Here is a 23101-nt window from a genome sequence, read left to right as displayed (position 1 = left end):
TACATTTTATAGAACGTTATGAGCTACGAGGGTCGCCCACTGTGTAAATACTTCGTGCAAAAAGACATATTTTGTGATACGTATGCAATAATGACCAAAGTGTTTTAGCGTGATTGATAAACAGCGATGTAATAAATTTGTAGATGCCACTGAAACCGAAAATAAACACTATTCAAATTTCGATACACTAGAAATTATATCAACTAACATTTTTAGAACGAGGGTAGATGGTTTTTCAACCCCAATGATTCAGTATAATGATTGTTATGTAAAGCATCTTTTTTTTAACAAATTCAGTCACTAGCGATATATCTTGACCAGGTTTTAAGTCCAATAGCTTTCTCTTGGCTAGTATATGTGTTCTCCGGATCCAGAAGTTTATGTCTTACAGATGGGATTCCAGTTCGGGAGGTTTTTTCCAATTTCCATACGTTAAATCAAATCTAAGGAATGCTGAACACACTGTTTACATTCAGTCTCTGAAGACGATAACTTGGTTACTGAAACGCGCGTCAGGCAGTGTAATTGTTTGTGTTGGTGTGAACAGTGTGTTCATTATGTTAAAAGCTTGGATATCTACGATTTTTGTCTTCAAAAGATTTATATTGTATTGTTCTAAATTTATCAGTTCTATTTTCCCTTTTGGTAATTTTTCCAATAGTAAAAAAATGTTTAGTCTGTAAGCTGTATCTTCAGCAGTAGAAAATCAGGATTTCTGGGAGATTTTTTGGGGTTCACAGATACAGTTATTGATATGGAGAGTCCGGAGAAGCTTCAACTTCAGTTTCAGCTAAGTATTGGAAAACACATTGGATTTTTATTGTGGTTTTTCACTCGTAGATCTTCGAGAGTAAGCATTTGTTTTATTGTGGTTAATTTCTTGAGGTATCTCTGTATTTTAGTTTGCAAACTGCGTTTCCAAATAATATTATTTATGCAGCTTGTTCATAAATCTATTTAAAGAAAAATTCAGCTTTGTCAAAGATATTTGAAGAGTTCGTATTCGGTTTCAGTGGTGATTTCCCAAAAATATTGTGGGTTTTTCAATAATAATGTAAATGATATAAAATTTTTGTTATTTCTCCTTCAAGTATCTTAACTCAAATTTGCACCAAGTTTCCTCATCTTTCAGTGAGTTCTTCGAAGAAACATTTAAAAACAGCCCCCTCATTTAAATCAAACATTTCTTGCATTATAAGTTCATATAAAACTTTTCTTTCGAGGATAGTAAGTCACCTAGGATTTTGTACTTTTATCCCTTAACGTACTTAACGTAATTCAAGAGAAAATAGGGCGCGAGTAAGATCACTTATAAAAGTAACTGAAGTGTGAAGATAGCGAAAATTGCTTAGTACAGAAAAATGACTACACTGTATATTATTTCCGGTTCGTTGACTGAAACTGAAGGAATTATTAAAAGAGTGTTCATATTATAATAATGTAACTGTATAAAAATTTATTCCGGTTTTTATCACAAAAAAATTCTTATGTGTATTAATTATACAGAAATGTATGTTATTCATTGTTTTATGAAACTTTTATTTCATTATCTCTGCCCTATATTGTTTTTTGTTGTCTTCTACTGTATTTTGTCATATTTTCTGATCTACTCTTATCTTTATTGTTTAATTTGTTATTCACTATTTTCTTTTATAGTCAATGATTATATTTTATGTCTTTTATTGTTTTTTTTGTACCTATTTGACTTTTATTTGTTTGTTCTAATATTATTTTCTGTCCCCTCCTGCTTTTTTCATTGTCTTTCATTATCCACATCATATATTACTACATTTTGTTATCTTTCTCTCTCTTATCATCCTTTCCGTTGTTTTTCATTTCATTCTATTACTCGCTCCCATTTTACTGTTGAGTTTCTTATCGACCATTATCTTTTATTATCTTCTGTCATTTTTCATTCCTTTTTTGAGTCTTTCATTGTTTTTTCTTGAACTCTGTTGTCTTTATTTGTTTATTATTGAATACTAGCTTTTCGGCCTTCATATTGTCATCTTTTATTACCTTTTGTAGTCTTTCTCTTTATTTTCATACTTTTAATTGTCTTTTCTCATATTTTATAGTCTGCTCCCGTTTTTATTTTTAAAATTCTCTTAACTACCATTGTTTTCTGTTACTTTCCATTTCTTTTATATGTCTTCATTGTTTTTTATTGGTCTCTGTAACCTTTAGTCATTTGTAATTAACTCACGTTAATTTCTGTTCCCTCTATTTGTTTTTCGTTGTCTTCGAATGTCTTCTGTTGCTTGTTGTTCTCTGACACTATTTTTTGTTCTCTCTAGTTGTTTTTCGTTGTCTTCGAGTTACTTGTTATTGTCTGACAGTATTTTCTGTTCCCTCTAGTTGTTTTTCGTGGTCTTCGAGTTACTTGTTGTTGTCTGACACTGTTTTCTGTTCCCTCTAGGTGTTTCTCGTTGTCTTCTGTTGCTTGTTGTTGTCTGACACTATTTTTTGTTCCCTCTAGTTGTTTTTCGTGGTCTTCGAGTTACTTTTTGTTGTCTGACACTATTTTTTGTTCCCTCTAGTTGTTTTTCGTGGTCTTCGAGTTACTTTTTGTTGTCTGACACAATTTTTTGTTCCCTCTAGTTGTTTTTCGTTGTCTTCGAGTTACTTGTTATTGTCTGACAGTATTTTCTGTTCCCTCTAGTTGTTTTTCGTGGTCTTCGAGTTACTTGTTGTTGTCTGACACTGTTTTCTGTTCCCTCTAGGTGTTTCTCGTTGTCTTCTGTTGCTTGTTGTTGTCTGACACTATTTTTTGTTCCCTCTAGTTGTTTTTCGTGGTCTTCGAGTTACTTTTTGTTGTCTGACACTATTTTTTGTTCCCTCTAGTTGTTTTTCGTGGTCTTCGAGTTACTTTTTGTTGTCTGACACAATTTTTTGTTCCCTCTAGTTGTTTTTCGTTGTCTTCGAGTTACTTGTTATTGTCTGACAGTATTTTCTGTTCCCTCTAGTTGTTTTTCGTGGTCTTCGAGTTACTTGTTGTTGTCTGACACTGTTTTCTGTTCCCTCTAGGTGTTTCTCGTTGTCTTCTGTTGCTTGTTGTTATCTGACACTATTTTTTGCTCCCTCTAGTTGTTTTTCATTGTTTTCGAGTTACTTGTTGTTGTCTGACACTATTTTTTGTTCCCTCTAGTTGTTTTTCGTTGTCTTCCAGTTACTTGTTATTGTCTGACACTATTTTCTGTTCCCTCTAGTTGTTTTTCGTGGTCTTCGAGTTACTTGTTGTTGTCTGACACTGTTTTCTGTTCCCTCTAGGTGTTTCTCGTTGTCTTCTGTTGCTTGTTGTTGTCTGACACTATTTTTTGTTCCCTCTAGTTGTTTTTCGTGGTCTTCGAGTTACTTTTTGTTGTCTGACACTATTTTTTGTTCCCTCTAGTTGTTTTTCGTGGTCTTCGAGTTACTTTTTGTTGTCTGACACAATTTTTTGTTCCCTCTAGTTGTTTTTCGTTGTCTTCGAGTTACTTGTTATTGTCTGACAGTATTTTCTGTTCCCTCTAGTTGTTTTTCGTGGTCTTCGAGTTACTTGTTGTTGTCTGACACTGTTTTCTGTTCCCTCTAGGTGTTTCTCGTTGTCTTCTGTTGCTTGTTGTTATCTGACACTATTTTTTGCTCCCTCTAGTTGTTTTTCATTGTCTTCGAGTTACTTGTTGTTGTCTGACACCATTTTCTGTTCCCTCTAGTTGTTTTTCGTGGTCTTCGAGTTACTTGTTCTTGTCTGACACTATTTTTTGCTCCCTCTAGTTGTTTTTTATTGTCTTCGAGTTACTTGTTGTTGTCTGACACTGTTTTCTGTTTCCTCTAGGTGTTTCTCGTTGTTTTCTGTTGCTTGTTGTTATCTGACACTATTTTTTGCTCCCTCTAGTTGTTTTTCATTGCCTTCGAGTTACTTGTTGTTGTCTGATATTATTTTCTGTTCCCTCTAGGTGTTTCTCGTTGTCTTCTGTTGCTTGTTATTATCTGACACCATTTTTTGTTCCCTCTAGTTGTTTTTCGTTGTCTTCGAGTTACTTATTATTATCTGATACTATTTTCTGTTCCCTCTAGTTATTTCTCGTTGTCTTCTGCTGCTTGTTGTTGTCTGATACTATTTTCTGTTCCTTCTATTTGTTTTTCGTTGTCTTTGAATTTCTTCTGTTGTTTCTTGTTGTCTGTTATCAGCTTCTTTAGGTCCTTTTTTTTAACTTTTATTGTCTTCTCTTCTATTTTGATGATTTTTCTCATCTATTGATGCTGTATATTCCTCCAGATGATCTCCATTGTCTTTTATCATTTTTTCTTATCTTTTATCAACTTTCAAGGTCTTTTGATGCCTGTTTTGGTCTCTAATTTTTTTTATTCAAACTGTTTTCTTTTTTCTTATATTATTGTGAAACCCACCATGTTTATAGCTATAAATATATAAAATTTTTCACAAACAACGTCTTCAAAATATTCCATTAAGTGATTAAGTATGAAAACAAATTGATCGAGGCACATCGACAAGTAAATATTTTACGTAAAATGAAATTTGAGAAACTGGAGGTTTTTCCACATCGTTTATTATGGTGTTTGTGAAAAATAAAGCACGTAGTGATGACCGGTATTTTTACCTTCAACTTTCATAAAATAACATTTTGAAAGGAGGAATTTTATTCTTAATTATGTTTACATTATCTTTAACTTTACATAAAGTTTTTACGAGGAGAAATTTTTACATTCTGGATATCTGATTGCATCCCAATCTAATATTGTTTCCTTAAAACCAAGTATTAAGTGTTGAATGGTTGCTATACGCATTTAAGCAGCTAACTGCTTTTTTCTATTATCGTGACCCTTCACTATGAATCTCAGTCAAATGCCGATGAATCTTCACTGGTGGTAATCATTATGCAAGGCAGTGTTTTAGCACATTTTCTCGTGGATATGAGAAACTGACAATTCTAAAAATAGTAGCAGAGTGTAATTTCACATTATTAAATATATCGCTCATCACTATATATTATGAATGTTGCCCAAAAACAATCTTATGCGTAGATATTTTCGTTAGATGAATAAATAATTAAATTCAGTCTCTATAAACGCTGTAAATATTTAACACATTCGTTTGGGGTGTGACGATTTAACAATAATACGATCGTGTATGTCCAGTAAATATATTAACCAAAAAGAGAATAAAAAAAAGAAGAAGTAAATAAATTGTAAGTCAATATTATATGAATTAAGAAGGACTATTTTTTGCTAGGAAACTCGTTTATATTATATCGATAAAAATGTTATAAAAAATGCTGTTGATCGTTCGGTTCGTTTTTTATACCGCCTTTGTCAGCAGAGATAAAATCATCCTCATATTCTGTACGAAATATATTTTCTCTCCAAAATTATACTGTCGAAAATCTGATATCTTCGTAATTTGTTTAAATTTTTTCCATATGGAAAAGTTTTACATAATTGGCTGCGATGTTTTTGATGTAAATATGAATATTTTAATTAACTGCATAATCGGGGGGGTCAAATATAAAGCGATTATCTGCTTTCTGATATTTAGTTCAAGAGAAAGAAATATTCAAAACGTTAGTCAACTATGGAAAGCTTGCACAATTCCTATTTATTACTATTTATATAGTACACAAAATATCTGGAAATTGCAGAGATTTCACTGAAATATTTGAATTAGAAAACTGGAATCGATAATTGTTGTTAAAAATGCGTTAATTTTATTAGAAATATTCATGATGCTCACATATTTACGAGAAATTGCATGACTTTTACAGAAAAATTTATAAAGTTAACAATTTTTTGGTAAAATGTACAAATTTTCAAACAATTTATATGGTTTTCGCAATTTTTCGAATAAGTGGGCAGATTTTTCAAGAATGTCTATGATATTTGAATTTTTTTTTAAAGTGATTGAATTTTTCGAAAAAATTCCATGCTGTTTGCAGTTTTTCGAGAAAGTGATCAAAATATCTCGAAATTCCATTCTATTCCGCGATTTTTCGAAAAAGTAAATAAATTTTTCAAGAATATCCGTGAATTTCAAAATTTTCATTAAAGTGGAAAGATTTTCCGAAGATATCGATGATTTTTTCAATTTTTCAAAAAAGTGGACAGATTCTTCAAAAAAAATTGGACAGATTTTGCAAAAATGTCCATATATTTTACAATTTTTCTAAAATATGGACAGATTTTCCAAGAATATCAATGATTTTCTTAAATTTTCGAAGGAGAAATTTTGCAAAAATATCCATGATTATCGAAATTTTTCTGAAAATTGGTAAAATTTTCCAAGAATATCAATAGTTCTTGCAATTTTTCAAAAATGTGGAGAGATTTTGCAAAAATATCTATGAATTTCGATGTTTTTGAGAAAAGTTCACAGATTTTCCAAAAATATCCATAATATTCGCAGGTTTTTTGAGAAAAAAATAAAGAAATCTGCTAAAAATCCGTGAAGTACATAATTTTCCAAAAAATTGAAAAAATACTACCAAAATACCTACGATTTTCCCAATGTTTCAAAATAGTTTACGGATTTTTCAAGAATATCCACGATTAGTGGATTTTCTCAGAAAAATGAACAGGTTTTCCAAGAATATCAACGATTTTCCCATTTTTTTTTTTAAATTTTTCCAAAAAATATCACTGATTCAAGGAATTTCTCAGAAAAATTGATAGATTTTTCAAAATTATTCTAAATTCTGCAACTTTTTGGACAATTGACCATATTTTCCAAAAATATCCATAATATTCTCAATTGCTCAGAAAAGGGGACATATTTTCGAAGAATATCAATAATTCTCCCAATTTTTCAGAAAAGTAAACAGATTTTTGAAGAATATCAATGATTTTTTCATTTTTTTTATAAAAAATGTGTGGATTTACCAAAAAATATCCATTATTCAAGGAATTTCTCAGAAAAATTGATAGACAATTGACCATATTTTCCAAAAATATCCATAATATTCTCAATTGCTCAGAAAAGTGGACATATTTTCGAAGAATATCCATGATTTTCCTAATTTTCAGAAAAGTAAACAGATTTTTAAAGAATATCAATGATTTTTCCATTTTTTTTTTGAAAAATGTGCGGATTTGCCAAAAAATATCCATTATTCAAGGAATTTCTCAGAAAAATTGATAAATTTTTCAAAATCATCCAAAATTCTGGCAATTTTTCAGACAATTTACCAAATTTTTCAAAAATAGCCCTAATATTCTCAATTGCTAAGAAAAGTGGACATATTTTCGAAGAATATCCATGATTTTTCCAATTTTTCAAAAAATAAACAGATTTTTGAAGAATATCAATGATTTTTCCAATTTTTTTTTGAAAAATGTGCGGATTTACCAAAAAATATCCATTATTCAACGAATTTCACAAAAAAATGGATAGATTTTTCAAAATTATACAAAATTCTGGCAATTTTTCAGACAATTGACCATATTTTCGAAAAATATCCATAATATTCGCAATTGCTCAGAAAAGTGGCCATATATTCGAAGAATATCTATGATTTTCCCAATTTTTTAGAAAAGTAGAGAGATTTTCCAAGAATATCCATAATTTTCGCAATTTCTGAGAAAACTACAGATTTTACAAAAAAATCCAAGCCATTAGCTATTTTCAAGGAAAATGAAAAAAACCTTCTAACATTATCTCTGATTTCTGCAATGTTTGAAAATATCCACGAAATTAACAATTTTTAAGAAAATTACACAAATTTCCTGAAAATATTGCGATAAATTTCTAAAAATATCTGGAAAGATTGTTAAAATTTTGAGAAAATACTTTTCTTGACAATAACCTAAATTTCTGAAAAAAAATATCAAAAATTTACTTTAAACCCTCGTATTCCAAATTAAATTCATAACTGTCTCAATGCTCCAGCTGAAATATTCGTCTATAAAAACCCGTTACGATTTAGTTAAAACTGAAACGAACAACTGGTAACTTGACGAAACTGTCCAGATGTCTCTTAAATGAAATTCTCAAATAAGTCTTCCGAATCTAATAGATAATAAATTTCCCTTTTTACACGCCGCTACACAATTTCGAATTCAAATAGACTAGAATTCTTTGACGAATAATTAATTTTATAAATTCAAATCCGTCGACGTCAACCAAATAATCCGTTCGCCGTTAACAAAAATTAAGACCGAAGAAAAGGACACAAAAATCAGTCGGATTCGATTATAGGAATTCATTATTTGATTAAGAATTTTCTTTATTTCTTCCTATTCGTTTTAGTTCGACTTGTTAATTATAGCTGTGGGCAATACACCTTCGTCGAATTCGGAAAGGGTAGCTATGTTTGCAGTAGATTTAGCTGTTACCGCGCGCTATGATGTAATGCTAGTTGTATAGTTGTTTCTGATTTACTCTACGAACTGGTTGGTTTCGTGTGTGTGTGTGTGTGTGTATTTAAACAGAGATTTGCTTTTAATCTACAGCTCGAGGCACGTTTCAGTTCGGACATTAATTTTTTATACACCAAATCGGATATATGTATACGGAACTTTGTCATTAAATTTAAATAAGTATCAGAATATTTTGATAAAGTCTTAAAAAGATCGAAACTACAATTTTTATTAATATTCGAAAGCTTAGGAAACATATTTTAAAAAGAGTGTTTGATTTACCTCCCTCCCACAAACTAAAACGATCTCTCAACATGCCTTATAATCCCAAAGCTTATAATCGCTCTACTACTTTCATTTATCTAGTGAATTTTCTCAATTAATCATGCCTTGTTTAAATTTTTTCACGTGAAACTGAAAACAAATACTAATTCTTAAATAAAGCGAAAACAAGAGGGAAACTTTACATTCGAGTAGTCCCAGAGGTGCCTGTCGTATGAAGATATTTATCTTGAACTTCTGTTGGTTGTAGTCTTCGGAGAAGACGCGTTTTGGTAGCTTATCCTACAGGTTTGAACTTCCCCTTGTAGAAGATTAGAAGCTGTTGCTTTTTGGTCTTGGAGAGGACAAGTTCAACACCAGTCTATTGGATCGGTTCTTGAGAAAGCTACTAAACTAATCGATAAATGAGGACGACAATCCTCACGATCTTAATTTGAGCATGCCAGACCTTGTCAGAAGCTTTCAACATGTCCAGAGCGATTGATGGTCGCTGATGATGTTAACAAAATCAAGGTGTACCTTCCAACTTCTTCAGTTTACGGACCAGAAAGATCTTGATTCATTTGGGCAATTGAGAAGTTTGGTTTTCACTCTTCCATTATATCGTGTCTAGCAAGCAGAGTTTGTACGCTTTTTGGTACTTGAATTTGAGCACTAAACAGCATTTTAAAATATGTTCGATCTTAACTAGGTTCCAATTGCTAATTATCAGATAAATTCTGATTTTTTTCGTTCTTTTCTACACTATCATCAGACTTTTTCTCATTTACACACAAATTCTTAAACAAGTTATGTTCAATACCACCTGGTATGAGCTATGTAACCAGCGCCCTCTATGAGAGTAATTTTTTTTTAAAAACCATATGAACGAAAAACATTCGAACATGATTTGATTGGAGGATGATTTTATCGAGATCCGAATTGTTTATGCTTCGTAAAGTAGCACTTTATATATATATATATATAATATGTAAATTGCCAAAATGTATTATATAGGTTTAAAATAAACGTTTATAAATTATATTTTGATTTATTTATCATTTATCTACCTCAACCGTTCCTTCATTCGAATCAGAAAATTCGATTCCGAATCATTTTGATAAAATTTGAGACTTTGGAGTCGAAAGCAATCGAAGAATTTTATCTTTCGATTCGCGCTGTTCCACGAGCTCTTGCCATGACTCCTGGAGGTCTGCAGCTGCAGCATGTTACGGTGAGTAGATGCCGGGTTAATAACTTTTTGTAGCTACTTTCCGAACTGTCTAGTTATTTACAATATGGAAGTTGTTTTTAACTTTATAAACATCATAAAATTATTTCATCAAAAGCTCTTTACTGGAGGAATGATAATAAAAATTTTGAAAAAACTCCATTGAGATGCTCGGTTTTAAATTAAACTACGGATTAAACTACGCTTAAAACGAAGTTTGTCGCTGAACGTCACCCAAGTCGTTAAATGTGGTTTAAACTGACGTTTAAAGTTTAAACTTTACTTAAATCCTACCTGCATCTATCGACACAGCAAGGAAATGTCTAAATATATCCCTCTGGTTGCATCAGGTCCTTTCTAACATTCCGTATATCCCTCGTAGGCGTATCATCGCTTCCTCGCGATTTTAGCAGATTTAATACAACAAAATGTCATTGAACACGGTATTCAATAAACTGATTCAATTACGATTGGAACAAATCCTTCGAATCCTTTTTTTTTCCAGCTTTAAACGTCATTGTCTAAATAACGGAGAGGGATAAACGGTTTAGTTTTATAAATAACCGATGAATGAACAAAGAACGATGTTCCTATAAAAAGAACCAGGTGAACAAAGCAAAGTTTTACATAAAAGAGCTTCCATTTAACCTAAAAAATTAACAATGGCGTTGTTAATTCGTCTTCAATTCAATTTATAAATAGATTAATACATACAATGTATTTAAGTAAACGGATAGATAAGAAAAAAAAATATTAAATGAAAATTGTGTAGAAAAAAAAGTAGCTAGAATAGAGTGTATTTCGTACTATTTTTCCGTAAACAAACAAAAAGTACTTGCTAGAAATTATCCCTATAAAATCGACCACAACATAATGTAAACAGGTCACAAAAAAAGATGAAGTAAACAGTAAATAAACACTACAAGTATCCTTCGCATCCGCCAAACTTAAACATCGATTAACATAACAACTGGATTCTTATCATTGGAAAGTTAATTCTATAGAACCGGGGTGGCCACTATTTTTGACGTAAGGAGCCGCAAATTTCGAAATAGCTTTCAAGTCGAGTCTGCGGGCACTTTATCTTAGAGGGGCTAATCCCATAGAACGGGGGTGATTACTATTATCGACTTTAGGAGCCGCAATTTCCGAAACAGCTTTCCACACGAATCTACAGACACTTTATCATTGGAAAGTTAATCCTAAAGGACCGGGGTGGCCACTATTTTTGACGTGGGCAGCCGCAAATTTCGAAATAGCTTTCAAGTCGAGTCTGCGGGCACTTTATCTTAGAGGGGCTAATCCCATAGAACGGGGGTGATTACTATTATCGACTTTAGGAGCCGCAAATTCCGAAACAGCTTTCCACACGAGTCTACAGACACTTTATCATTAGAAAGTTAATCCTAAAGCACCGGGGTAGCCACTATTTTTGACGTAGGCAGCCGCAAATTTCGAAATAGCTTTCAAGTCGAGACTGCAGCCACTTTATCTTAGAGGGGCTAATCCCATAGAACGGGGGTGATTACTATTATCGACTTTAGGAGCCGCAAATTCCGAAACAGCTTTCCACACGAATCTACAGACACTTTATCATTGGAAAGTTAATCCTAAAGGACCGGGGTGGCCACTATTTTTGACGTGGGCAGCCGCAAATTTCGAAATAGCTTTCAAGTCGAGTCTGCGGGCACTTTATCTTAGAGGGGCTAATCCCATAGAACGGGGGTGATTACTATTATCGACTTTAGGAGCCGCAAATTCCGAAACAGCTTTCCACACGAGTCTACAGACACTTTATCATTAGAAAGTTAATCCTAAAGCACCGGGGTAGCCACTATTTTTGACGTAGGCAGCCGCAAATTTCGAAATAGCTTTCAAGTCGAGACTGCAGCCACTTTATCTTAGAGGGGCTAATCCCATAGAACGGGGGTGATTACTATTATCGACTTTAGGAGCCGCAAATTCCGAAACAGCTTTCCACACGAATCTACAGACACTTTATCATTGGAAAGTTAATCCTAAAGGACCGGGGTGGCCACTATTTTTGACGTAGGCAGCCGCAAATTTCGAAATAGCTTTCAAGTCGAGTCTGCGGGCACTTTATCTTAGAGGGGCTAATCCCATAGAACGGGGGTGATTACTATTATCGACTTTAGGAGCCGCAAATTCCGAAACAGCTTTCCACACGAGTCTACAGACACTTTATCATTAGAAAGTTAATCCTAAAGCACCGGGGTAGCCACTATTTTTGACGTAGGCAGCCGCAAATTTCGAAATAACTTCCAAGGCGAGTCTGTAGGCACTTTATCTTAGAGGGGCTAATCCCATAGAACGGGGGTGATTACTATTATCGACTTTAGGAGCCGCAATTTCCGAAACAGCTTTCCACACGAATCTACAGACACTTTATCATTGGAAAGTTAATCCTAAAGGACCGGGGTGGCCACTATTTTTGACGTGGGCAGCCGCAAATTTCGAAATAGCTTTCAAGTCGAGTCTGCGGGCACTTTATCTTAGAGGGGCTAATCCCATAGAACGGGGGTGATTACTATTATCGACTTTAGGAGCCGCAATTTCCGAAACAGCTTTCCACACGAATCTACAGACATTTTATCATTGGAAAGTTAATCCTAAAGGACCGGGGTGGCCACTATTTTTGACGTGGGCAGCCGCAAATTTCGAAATAGCTTTCAAGTCGAGTCTGCGGGCACTTTATCTTAGAGGGGCTAATCCCATAGAACGGGGGTGATTACTATTATCGACTTTAGGAGCCGCAAATTCCGAAACAGCTTTCCACACGAGTCTACAGACACTTTATCATTAGAAAGTTAATCCTAAAGCACCGGGGTAGCCACTATTTTTGACGTAGGCAGCCGCAAATTTCGAAATAGCTTTCAAGTCGAGACTGCAGCCACTTTATCTTAGAGGGGCTAATCCCATAGAACGGGGGTGATTACTATTATCGACTTTAGGAGCCGCAAATTCCGAAACAGCTTTCCACACGAATCTACAGACACTTTATCATTGGAAAGTTAATCCTAAAGGACCGGGGTGGCCACTATTTTTGACGTGGGCAGCCGCAAATTTCGAAATAGCTTTCAAGTCGAGTCTGCGGGCACTTTATCTTAGAGGGGCTAATCCCATAGAACGGGGGTGATTACTATTATCGACTTTAGGAGCCGCAAATTCCGAAACAGCTTTCCACACGAGTCTACAGACACTTTATCATTAGAAAGTTAATCCTAAAGCACCGGGGTAGCCACTATTTTTGACGTAGGCAGCCGCAAATTTCGAAATAGCTTTCAAGTCGAGACTGCAGCCACTTTATCTTAGAGGGGCTAATCCCATAGAACGGGGGTGATTACTATTATCGACTTTAGGAGCCGCGAATTCCAAAACAGCTTTCCACACGAGTCTACAGACACTTTATCATTGGAAAGTTAATCCTAAAGCACCGGGGTAGCCACTATTTTTGACGTAGGCAGCCGCAAATTTTGAGATAACTTCCAAGGCGAGTCTGCAGCCACTTTATCTTAGAGGGGCTAATCCCATAGAACCGGGGTGATTACTATTATCGACTTTGGGAGTCGCAAATTCCAAAACAGCTTTCCACACGAGTCTACAGACACTTTATAATTGGAAAGTTAATCCTAAAAGACCGGGGTGGCCACTATTTTTGACGTAGGTAGCCGCAAATTTCGAAATAACTTCCAAGGCGAGTCTGTAGGCACTTTATCTTAGAGGGGCTAATCCCATAGAACCGGGTTGATTACTATTATCTGGTTTGTTAGTGGTGAGAGCAGTTTGAACAAAAAAAATTTTGCAACTGTCAAAAAATGATCATTCCCTGATATCCAGAAAAGAGAAAGTAAGGGTCAACAAAATCTTGTGTACAAGTGCTCTTTGAGAGAAGGGTGACATCTCAAAAATTGACAAAATTTTCTCTTTGGTGGTTTAGTGGCAATTAAAAGCGTGTTTGTCTTGAAGTAATCAAATTTTTGGATATCTTCAAGCTTGTTTCTAAGGAAAGAGAAGCCTTTTTTTCAATCAAATAGGTGATGGTTTGGGATCCAAAAGCTCTTTAATTATTATTTATTAAAATCCGTAACGAAAACTGATGAGAAACAACTACTTTTGATTGTTTTCACGTTAGTTATTGCTGGATTTAGTGTGTGAAGTTGAGAAAAAAAACCACTCGTAAATTATTATGAATAATTTATTTATAAATTCACTTGAAATTTCTTTGAAATCTTGATATTTTTCGTTTCTTTAAGTTTTTTTGGTCTGTTTGAATTACACCCCGAATTTCTTAAAAAAATATTTCCATGTCGAATTTAATCTTTCTTTTATTCATATTTTGCTTTTCAAACAAATTCTGTCTTCTAAAACATCGTACCGTGTTATGAAAAATAAATCTCTTGTGTAAATATAAAATACTTAGGTAAAATTTCGCTCGCTTTTGAATTTGTATTTGCGGTAAGTCAAATATGGAAACATATAATGTGCTGGTGGTGTCACAAGCTTATTGTTTTACATCTGATTGCGAAAAAATACTGCAAAAACAAGTCGCGATAAATTTATATCACACAATCGATAAAAAAAGTAAGTTTGATTATTTTATTATTCGCTAATAACTTTGAAAAAATGTTTTGTTGTTTCAAAATTTATTTATTCAACATAAACAAAATGTGAATCCACGTGGATGAAATCGTAAGTGAAAGCTACGAGGACGGTTCCAAAAGTAACTGGCACGGCACACATCACGTACAGCTTTCTCATGTTCAAATTTTCAGATAATACCTCACTTTTTGAAGTCTGCTTGCTCGCGAACTTTCAGTACCGCTTTGTGGATTTTCTTCAACATTTCTGGGTTCATCACCTCATTTGGTCGACCTCGATGTTTATCTTCGTGTATTCCTGATGTATCACAGCCAAGATATTTTCTTCTTTCCGATCCCTACAGCTTCGTTGAAACTCTGTTACAGTTGATAACGAAGGAACAGTTTCCCCCAAAGTAAGATCTAATTCAGCTTTTATATTGATTGGTTAAGGTCTTTCAAATAAAAGTATTAAAGAACGTTCACTACTGATGGCTGCTAAATAAATACTAAGAAACTTGAGACATATCTCTAGGTCATACCAGGTACTTCTGGAACCATCCTCGTAGTTAGTGTCAAAAATCCATTCAGAATTTATCATCGCAGTCACTCAAACTCAAGAAAAAGAAATTTACGTTAATTTCAGATCGCTGCATATAAAAAATTGTGCCGTGTTATGACAAGTAAAATAAAATTCATTCAATAATTGTAAACTTTTGTTAACAAATATTTTTTTATATAGATAAACAGAACTTACTTCATGGGTATTCCTCGTAATACGGATCTACTACACGTTTCAATTTTGTCCTTGAACTAACACGATGAAATAGTTTTTAATTTGTAACAATTTGTACAATTAGAAACAATTTTGGAAGACGATAGATACAGACGCCATGTGTTTAAATTATACAAGGTGATCCAAAGAAAAAAGTCTATTACATGATATTTGGCAGTACCTACTCTTAGATTTTAATGGAAGTTATAATCATGTTGATTTTTTTAATTACGATACAAATGATGAAGTATTCAGACAAAATCTTTTGCATAATATTCCGATTAATTTACAATTCAATACATCATCAATTTTCACTTAGTTTTTCCAATTCTGGTTAATTTTTGATTGACCATTTGAATCTTGAATATCTCTGCTAAACGTTATTTCTTCAAAATATTGAAATCTTTTGGTAAAATCGTCAAAATCCAACGATTTTCGTGCACCTATTCTTAAAACATTGTTATATTAGTTTCGGGAGAACTTTATTTCACAATAAAGTACTCCAGAAACACTTTTTAATACTAAATACGATATTTCGAAACGTTTTTTTTTCCATAATCGATATCGTCAGACAAACTTATTGCATCATTAACAAACAGGCATTGATATGGCGCTCAAGATTCTTGCGAATAAAGTACCGTGGTGGACCAATTGAATTGATACTATATATGAAAAGCTTTAACTTTAGAATATGTCTCTTTATTCCAGAAATAACCAGCAGATTGAGCTTTAAGCAGATCTTGGTATACTGGTAGCTTGGAGGCCCAAACGCTTTGAAACTACATCCAGGAATAACCAATAGATTGAGCTTAAAGACCTTGGAATATGTCTCCATATCCCAGATTTTGCTTTTTCAGATTTTCATTTCTTTGTACCACTGAAGAAACTTTCGGAAAATCGTCGATATGACTTAGACAAAGCAGCGCAATCACCAAGCTGAAACCTTTTACCGGGAAGGTATACTGGTAGCTTGGAGGCCCAAACGCTTTGAAACTACATCCAGGAATAACCAATAGATTGAGCTTAAAGACCTTGGAATATGTCTCCATATCCCAGATTTCGCTTTTTCAGATTTTCATTACTTTGTACCACTGAAGAAACTTTCGAAAAATCGTCGATATGACTTAGACAAAGCAGCGCAATCACCAAGCTGAAACCTTTTACCGGGAAGGTATACTGGTAGCTTGGAGGCTCAAACGCTTTGAAACTACATCCAGGAATAACCAATAGATTGAGCTTAAAGACCTTGGAATATGTCTCCATATCCCAGATTTTGCTTTTTCAGATTTTCATTACTTTGTACCACTGAAGAAACTTTTGAAAAATCGTCGATATGACTTAGACAAAGCAGCGCAATCACCAAGCTGAAACCTTTTACCGGGAAGTTATACTGGTAGCTTGGAGGCCCAAACGCTTTGAAACTACATCCAGGAATAACCAATAGATTGAGCTTAAAGACCTTGAAATATGTCTCCATATCCCAGATTTTGCTTTTTCAGATTTTCATTACTTTGTACCACTGAAGAAACTTTCGAAAAATCGTCGATATGACTTAGACAAAGCAGCGCAATCACCAAGCTGAAACCTTTTACCGGGAAGGTATACTGGTAGCTTGGAGGCTCAAACGCTTTGAAACTACATCCAGGAATAACCAATAGATTGAGCTTAAAGACCTTGGAATATGTCTCCATATCCCAGATTTTGCTTTTTCAGATTTTCATTACTTTGTACCACTGAAGAAACTTTCGAAAAATCGTCGATATGACTTAGACAAAGCAGCGCAATCACCAAGCTGAAACCTTTTACCGGGAAGGTATACTGGTAGCTTGGAGGCTCAAACGCTTTGAAACTACATCCAGGAATAACCAATAGATTGAGCTTAAAGACCTTGGAATATGTCTCCATATCCCAGATTTTGCTTTTTCAGATTTTCATTACTTTGTACCACTGAAGAAACTTTCGAAAAATCGTCGATATGACTTAGACAAAGCAGCGCAATCACCAAGCTGAAACCTTTTACCGGGAAGGTATACTGGTAGCTTGGAGGCTCAAACGCTTTGAAACTACATCCAGGAATAACCAATAGATTGAGCTTAAAGACCTTGGAATATGTCTCCATATCCCAGATTTTGCTTTTTCAGATTTTCATTACTTTGTACCACTGAAGAAACTTTCGAAAAATCGTCGATATGACTTAGACAAAGCAGCGCAATCACCAAGCTGAAACCTTTTACCGGGAAGGTATACTGGTAGCTTGGAGGCTCAAACGCTTTGAAACTACATCCAGGAATAACCAATAGATTGAGCTTAAAGACCTTGGAATATGTCTCCATATCCCAGATTTTGCTTTTTCAGATTTTCATTACTTTGTACCACTGAAGAAACTTTTGAAAAATCGTCGATATGACTTAGACAAAGCAGCGCAATCACCAAGCTGAAACCTTTTACCGGGAAGTTATACTGGTAGCTTGGAGGCCCAAACGCTTTGAAACTACATCCAGGAATAACCAATAGATTGAGCTTAAAGACCTTGAAATATGTCTCCATATCCCAGATTTTGCTTTTTCAGATTTTCATTACTTTGTACCACTGAAGAAACTTTCGAAAAATCGTCGATATGACTTAGACAAAGCAGCGCAATCACCAAGCTGAAACCTTTTACCGGGAAGGTATACTGGTAGCTTGGAGGCCCAAACGCTTTGAAACTACATCCAGGAATAACCAATAGATTGAGCTTAAAGACCTTGGAATATGTCTCCATATCCTAGAACTTGCTTTTTCAAATTTTAATTTCTTTGTATAACTGAAGAAACCTTTGAAAGATTGTCGATACGTCTTAAGCGAAGTGTCTCAATGAAAACAAAACGGTTCAATCTTTAATTAGACTATGTAGAGCTTAACATAAATTCAAAATAATCTCTATACTCTTTTACCTGATGTTGTCGTTATTAAATAAGATGTCTGGCTATTTACCTACATCTCGTGTTCTTTCATTTAACGTCCACATTCTCTCAACTGTTTTTGTATCGATTTTTATATCAGAATCGATAAAATTGTTTTTATAATTAATTTAAGCTTAAAGAAATCCGATTGTTTCTATTTTATTTTTTTAAGAGCCTCTCTTACAGTCAAGATAAATTGTGTTGTGGTTTTTATGATAATTTTATCAGGGATGGAGTCTATAAGAAACGGCTACTGACACAAACACTTCAGTCTCTGAAGACGATAATAAATTTCCAAAAAGTATATTTACCAAAATAAAGTTTCATATCGTGGGTACGAGAAAACTTTTTTTTGTAACACTAAAAATTAGCAACCAACAAGGTTTATTGCTTTCCGTTCAATTTCAAAATTCCTACCAATATCAACATCGTGTAAAACCGTATCGGCAAATTTGTTGATTAATTGTTTACGTTATTTTATATTAGTCATAGAATGTGTGTAGACTTGGGGATAATTTGAACAATAAGTTTGCAGTTTATCGTGCGAAATTTCTAACGTTCCAGTTATTCGCAAGAAATCGCTCGGCTGTTAAATTTTCTAAAAGTTTGTGATCGAATCCCATCGCATCGCTTCGGTACGTATAGACAAATAATTACATTTCTAAGGTAGAAAATATAATTTTTTTAATAAATAACTGAAAGTAACAAAAGCAGACAAGCTTAACTGTCATTTTTTTTTCTTTACATTGCCCTAAACAAACTTCATTATTAACATACACGTCGAAGTAACTGGAGTTGATTAACTTTCAAATATATGCCGAATATAAAAAACTGTTTATATTCATCGAGAATGCAAATTAACAAGCGAGACAAACAGTTTTTCTAAGAGTTGTACATTACATTTCTTTGTTAACCTCTTCATACCTTTATGAAAGCAAACACCTGCAACATTAAATTAATCTCGAAGCAAAAAGCGAACGAAGAATAAAATCTAATATAATCGTAACTTTCAATTTTGACAGCTTTTTAAATCTCTTCAAATTATTATTTATTCTCGGAATTCTGCGTATTTCGTTATTAATTAATTAGATAACTGCAAAAGCCTTTCATTTTACAATTTACAACGTGGAAGATCAGCGTCAACGCTAAGATTCAAGCAAACACATCACTCAATTAGTCGTGTAAATAAATAAGAAAAAAATATTTTTTTTCACCAAAAATCGATGTTATTCAACAATGTAATCTCCTTCTCGAACGTCTCCATTTCGAGCTTGTAGAAGAATTTGTCTTTTGCTTCAAAATAGACTCCAGCTCCAGCAATTGCTAGTAGTCACTGGACTATATGGTGGATGAAGAAGAAATTTGTTCAATTTAACCATCGTTGACATCGACTTGTGAATCGATGCATTGTCTGTCGTATCTTCTTCGACATATGAGTCCGTTTTCCATTGATTTTTTAATTCAAACGATCCAACAACTCTATGTAGTATTCATATCTCTCTTTTGAAGATAGTTTATGAACAATTTTCCAAAATACTGAATCCATAACCCTCCCAGATGACTGAGGTGCCTTTGGACGTGGTTCATCGATCGCAGTCCACTCAAGTGATAATCGTTTTGATTCCGAAGTGAGGTGATGGATTCAAGTTTCAACTATTGTTACTTATTGATGCAAAAAATCTGATTTATTACATGTAAACATGGCCAAACATTACTCTGAATCATCAACATATTGTTGTTTTTAATGTCATGATCAAATGTTAATAAAAATATCTTTACAGCCTCAGCTACTTCACACAAGTTCAATTTACGATTAGATATAACCAATTTGTGGTTTTTTTCATGTTTACTAGATAACTGAAAACTGAAAAACCAACTGGTTACTATGAATTCCAATTGAATCAATGTTTAGTTCGTTTCAAATCAATCAAACTTACTTTTTTGATGTGCCTCGTATATCAATTAATGAAATATTACTTGTATATAATCATTTCTACTTAATAGATGATTACAATACAACAATCAGTATCAATTATTTGTTGTTTTGAAGTTTATTAAACAAATGTGTAACAATTAAACCAATTCTAGGCGTACACGCAAAGCCAAATTATTTGATATATTTCTCGAATTTTATTATAATTTTTTGACAAAATTCATCATCGAAAATAAAAAGAATTTGCGTAAAAATTAGAGATTACATTTTTTTTTAAATTGATTCGTCTATTCGTCTTTTTCAAACCAGGATAGCCTTATAAAAATGATCTTATGATACGAGGTGAAATCAAAAATATATGTTAAGATTAAGTTCATAACACACAAATGGGCCAGTTACTTCAAAAACAGTAAAAAATTATATTCCCACAGAGCTTAAGTATATACCACAGGACAAAAAAGGAAGATAATACAATGGATTGAAGGAAATAAGAAAAATATAGATCGTTTAGTAGATTATTAGGAAGAAATCTTCATAACTCCATGTCGCGTCATCGTTGTAACATAACCTCAAATGTAGTGAATAAAAATGTTAAATAAAACTTGTTTATCTACATTATTTGCTGATGATTGTAATTCTAAATTCGTTGATTTACAGATAAGTTGATCAAATAAAGATGGAGCTTATAGATAAAAAGGATCATGATTTGAGGAAAATCATCACTTATAAGTTCGATGTTAAAAAGGAGGATAAGATGTCGAACAAAGATCCTAACGCCATTAGGTTTCGACAAATAATTCCTTCAGTGTGCGGTAAGTATATTGTGAAAATAATAAGATCAATTTCAGTTATTTATTTATTTGCAGCGTCTCTTGTGGGTCTCCCGTTTGGTTTGATGTTGGGTTGGCCTTCTCCTACCAATCCCATTCTTATGGATGCGGATTCACCTATTCCAATCACGATGGATCAAAGCGCTATGATTGCGGGTTTTTTGATGATCGGAAACGCATTGGGCACACCGTTTTGTAGGAAAATATTTTTTAAAAGCAAATTTGGTATTATCGTAGGTGGGTAAGTGATTGGTTTATCCAAATTCAATGCCAGAAAGAGTTATTTAATAGAAACAATAGTCGTGTCGAAAATTATTTAAATAATTCATATATTTTTAAATACCCTCGTAGAAACGCCATTTTTAATCAATTGCACTGAATTATAAGCTAAAACTAACAATTTTTTTATGTTTATTAGTTATAGATTTTCCAGTTTTATATACTTTTATATAATAAATTTTAAATGTTCTAATTATTATTATTTTATACTGATTTATTTACTTCGTTCTGTTTCCGAATGACATTAATTGTGAAACGAATCACTTTCCAAACAATCAGATCGTGATCATAGTTTTCGAAAATAGTGGGTTCGTTCCAATTCATCAAAAAACCGTCGTTGGTACGTTTACGTTTTCTGTTCCAACAGACTCTGGTATCGTTTGTGGTATTTTCCATACTTTATTACAAGTACAGCGAAAATATCTTTGAAACGTTTTCAATAACCGCTGTAGATCAGCAAGTTGGAACCAACCTATTAATTCGGAAGCTAAAATGAGGAACGTTACTTATAGACTAAATAGTCGTGGCGACTGAGACCTTCCGATTTTTAAACAAGAAGAAGAACGACAGTAATATAACCTATAATTATTTAGTAGATATAGTTGATTGTAATTTCTTGTTTTAATCTGTGTTAATTTCACTTTTAGGTATCACTTTAATCACATCAGGATGGATTTTAATGTGGCAAGCACAAAATATCTTTTGGTTATTGGGAAGTAGATTGCTCGTCGGTTTCGGCAACGCTTATGGTTACGGACAACTGAAGATTTATATACAAGACACTTGCGACGAAGATCTCGGAATAATTTTGATAAAACTAACGAATTTGTACGTTTTACTAGGAATTATAATCATATTTTCATTTGGTCCTTTCATTGATTTCAGACAAACTTCGGTCGTTTGTTCACTTATATCTTTTATAGTGTTTTTCGTTTTGCTTTTACTACCGAACCAAGGAAACGCGCGTGTAACCAAACAGGTTAGTTTATTGAGTTTATTTAAAGATAAGACTGTTAGAATAGTTTTTTTAAAATTCAACGTTTTAGTATTTTGTCAACAATTCACTGGTGCTCCCGCTACTATTATTTATACGCAAATTTTATTCAGGGAATCCCACTGTTCGTACCCGCAATATTTAGCTATAGCTTACGCTATAGTACTTTTTATTTGTAATGTTATTGGAATATTTTTGATTTTAGTTTTTAATAAGCGAAAACTTTTGTTGGTTTCGACTTTTAGTGTGATTTTAACAGTTTTAATTCATATTTTAATCTTGTATTTTAACGTGAACAATGTTTATTGGAGTTATACTTCTGCTGTAGTTTTATTTTCGTTTATTATTGTACATAGTTTGGGGTTAGGAAGCGTTCCTGTGACTCTTATTCCGGATTTGTTTCCAGTTTCTTATAGGGATTGTGTAACACACGTTTACATCGTGTTTCATTCATTGTTGGCTTTGTTGATAACGAAAATATTTCAAATATTATTAACTAAATATGATGTAAAAACGCCTTTCTATCTTTTTTTGTGTATTAGTAGTTTCGCTTTTATTTTTATCTATTTTTTCATGTGTGTTGAAACTAGAACTGAAGTTACATTTAATAAAAAAAATGACAAAATAAAAATTGATATTAATACTTGAAATAGTTATTTTTTGACACCTTTAATTCCCTTTTATTTTTAGAATATGTACAAGGGTTGATTTTGAATAGATATATTTCAAATTTATTCATATTTGTATAATTTTTGATGGTCATTTCAAAATATAATATTTTTCTTTAGGTTTATTTGCTAATGTCTAAAGGGGGATTCCATATTACGAATTTTATGTTTGAATTAGGCCAAAAAATCAAAAATCGCTGTTGAGTGCTTTGATTCAAAATATCGGAAACATATATTC

At 33.2% G+C, this 23101-nt stretch overlaps 2 protein-coding genes across 2 annotated transcripts in view; both read left to right on the top strand.

The window, feature by feature from the left end:
• Positions 1-6215, top strand: part of LOC130894913 (carbonic anhydrase-related protein 10) — a 174984-nt gene extending 168769 nt beyond the window's left edge. The window contains exon 11 of the mRNA XM_057801946.1: positions 13-6215. The gene's annotated coding sequence lies outside the window, so the exon portion shown is untranslated. The remainder of the gene's footprint in view (positions 1-12) is intronic.
• Positions 6216-18633: 12418 nt separating this feature from the next.
• LOC130895792 (uncharacterized) lies at positions 18634-22843 on the top strand. Its single transcript, XM_057803342.1, has 4 exons — positions 18634-18794; positions 20750-20904; positions 20959-21159; positions 21849-22843. Exons 2-4 carry the CDS (start codon positions 20769-20771, stop codon positions 22841-22843), a joined length of 1332 nt encoding a protein of 443 aa, XP_057659325.1. The 5' UTR covers positions 18634-18794; positions 20750-20768.
• Positions 22844-23101: the final 258 nt, after the last annotated feature.

Source organism: Diorhabda carinulata, chromosome 6, assembly GCF_026250575.1.
Source record: "Diorhabda carinulata isolate Delta chromosome 6, icDioCari1.1, whole genome shotgun sequence".
Lineage (NCBI taxonomy): Eukaryota > Metazoa > Arthropoda > Insecta > Coleoptera > Chrysomelidae > Diorhabda > Diorhabda carinulata.
This window is presented reverse-complemented; position numbering and strand designations above follow the sequence as displayed.

What these genes read in the sequence shown, in the direction of transcription:
- LOC130895792 (XM_057803342.1), top strand. Translation starts at nt 20,769, where the DNA reads ATGGAGCTTATAGATAAAAAGGATCATGATTTGAGGAAAATCATCACT. An exon ending in AATAATTCCTTCAGTGTGCG is followed by an intron (nt 20,905 to 20,958) that starts GTAAGTATATTG and finishes ATTTATTTGCAG; the next exon opens with CGTCTCTTGTGGGTCTCCCG. An exon ending in CAAATTTGGTATTATCGTAG is followed by an intron (nt 21,160 to 21,848) that starts GTGGGTAAGTGA and finishes TTTCACTTTTAG; the next exon opens with GTATCACTTTAATCACATCA.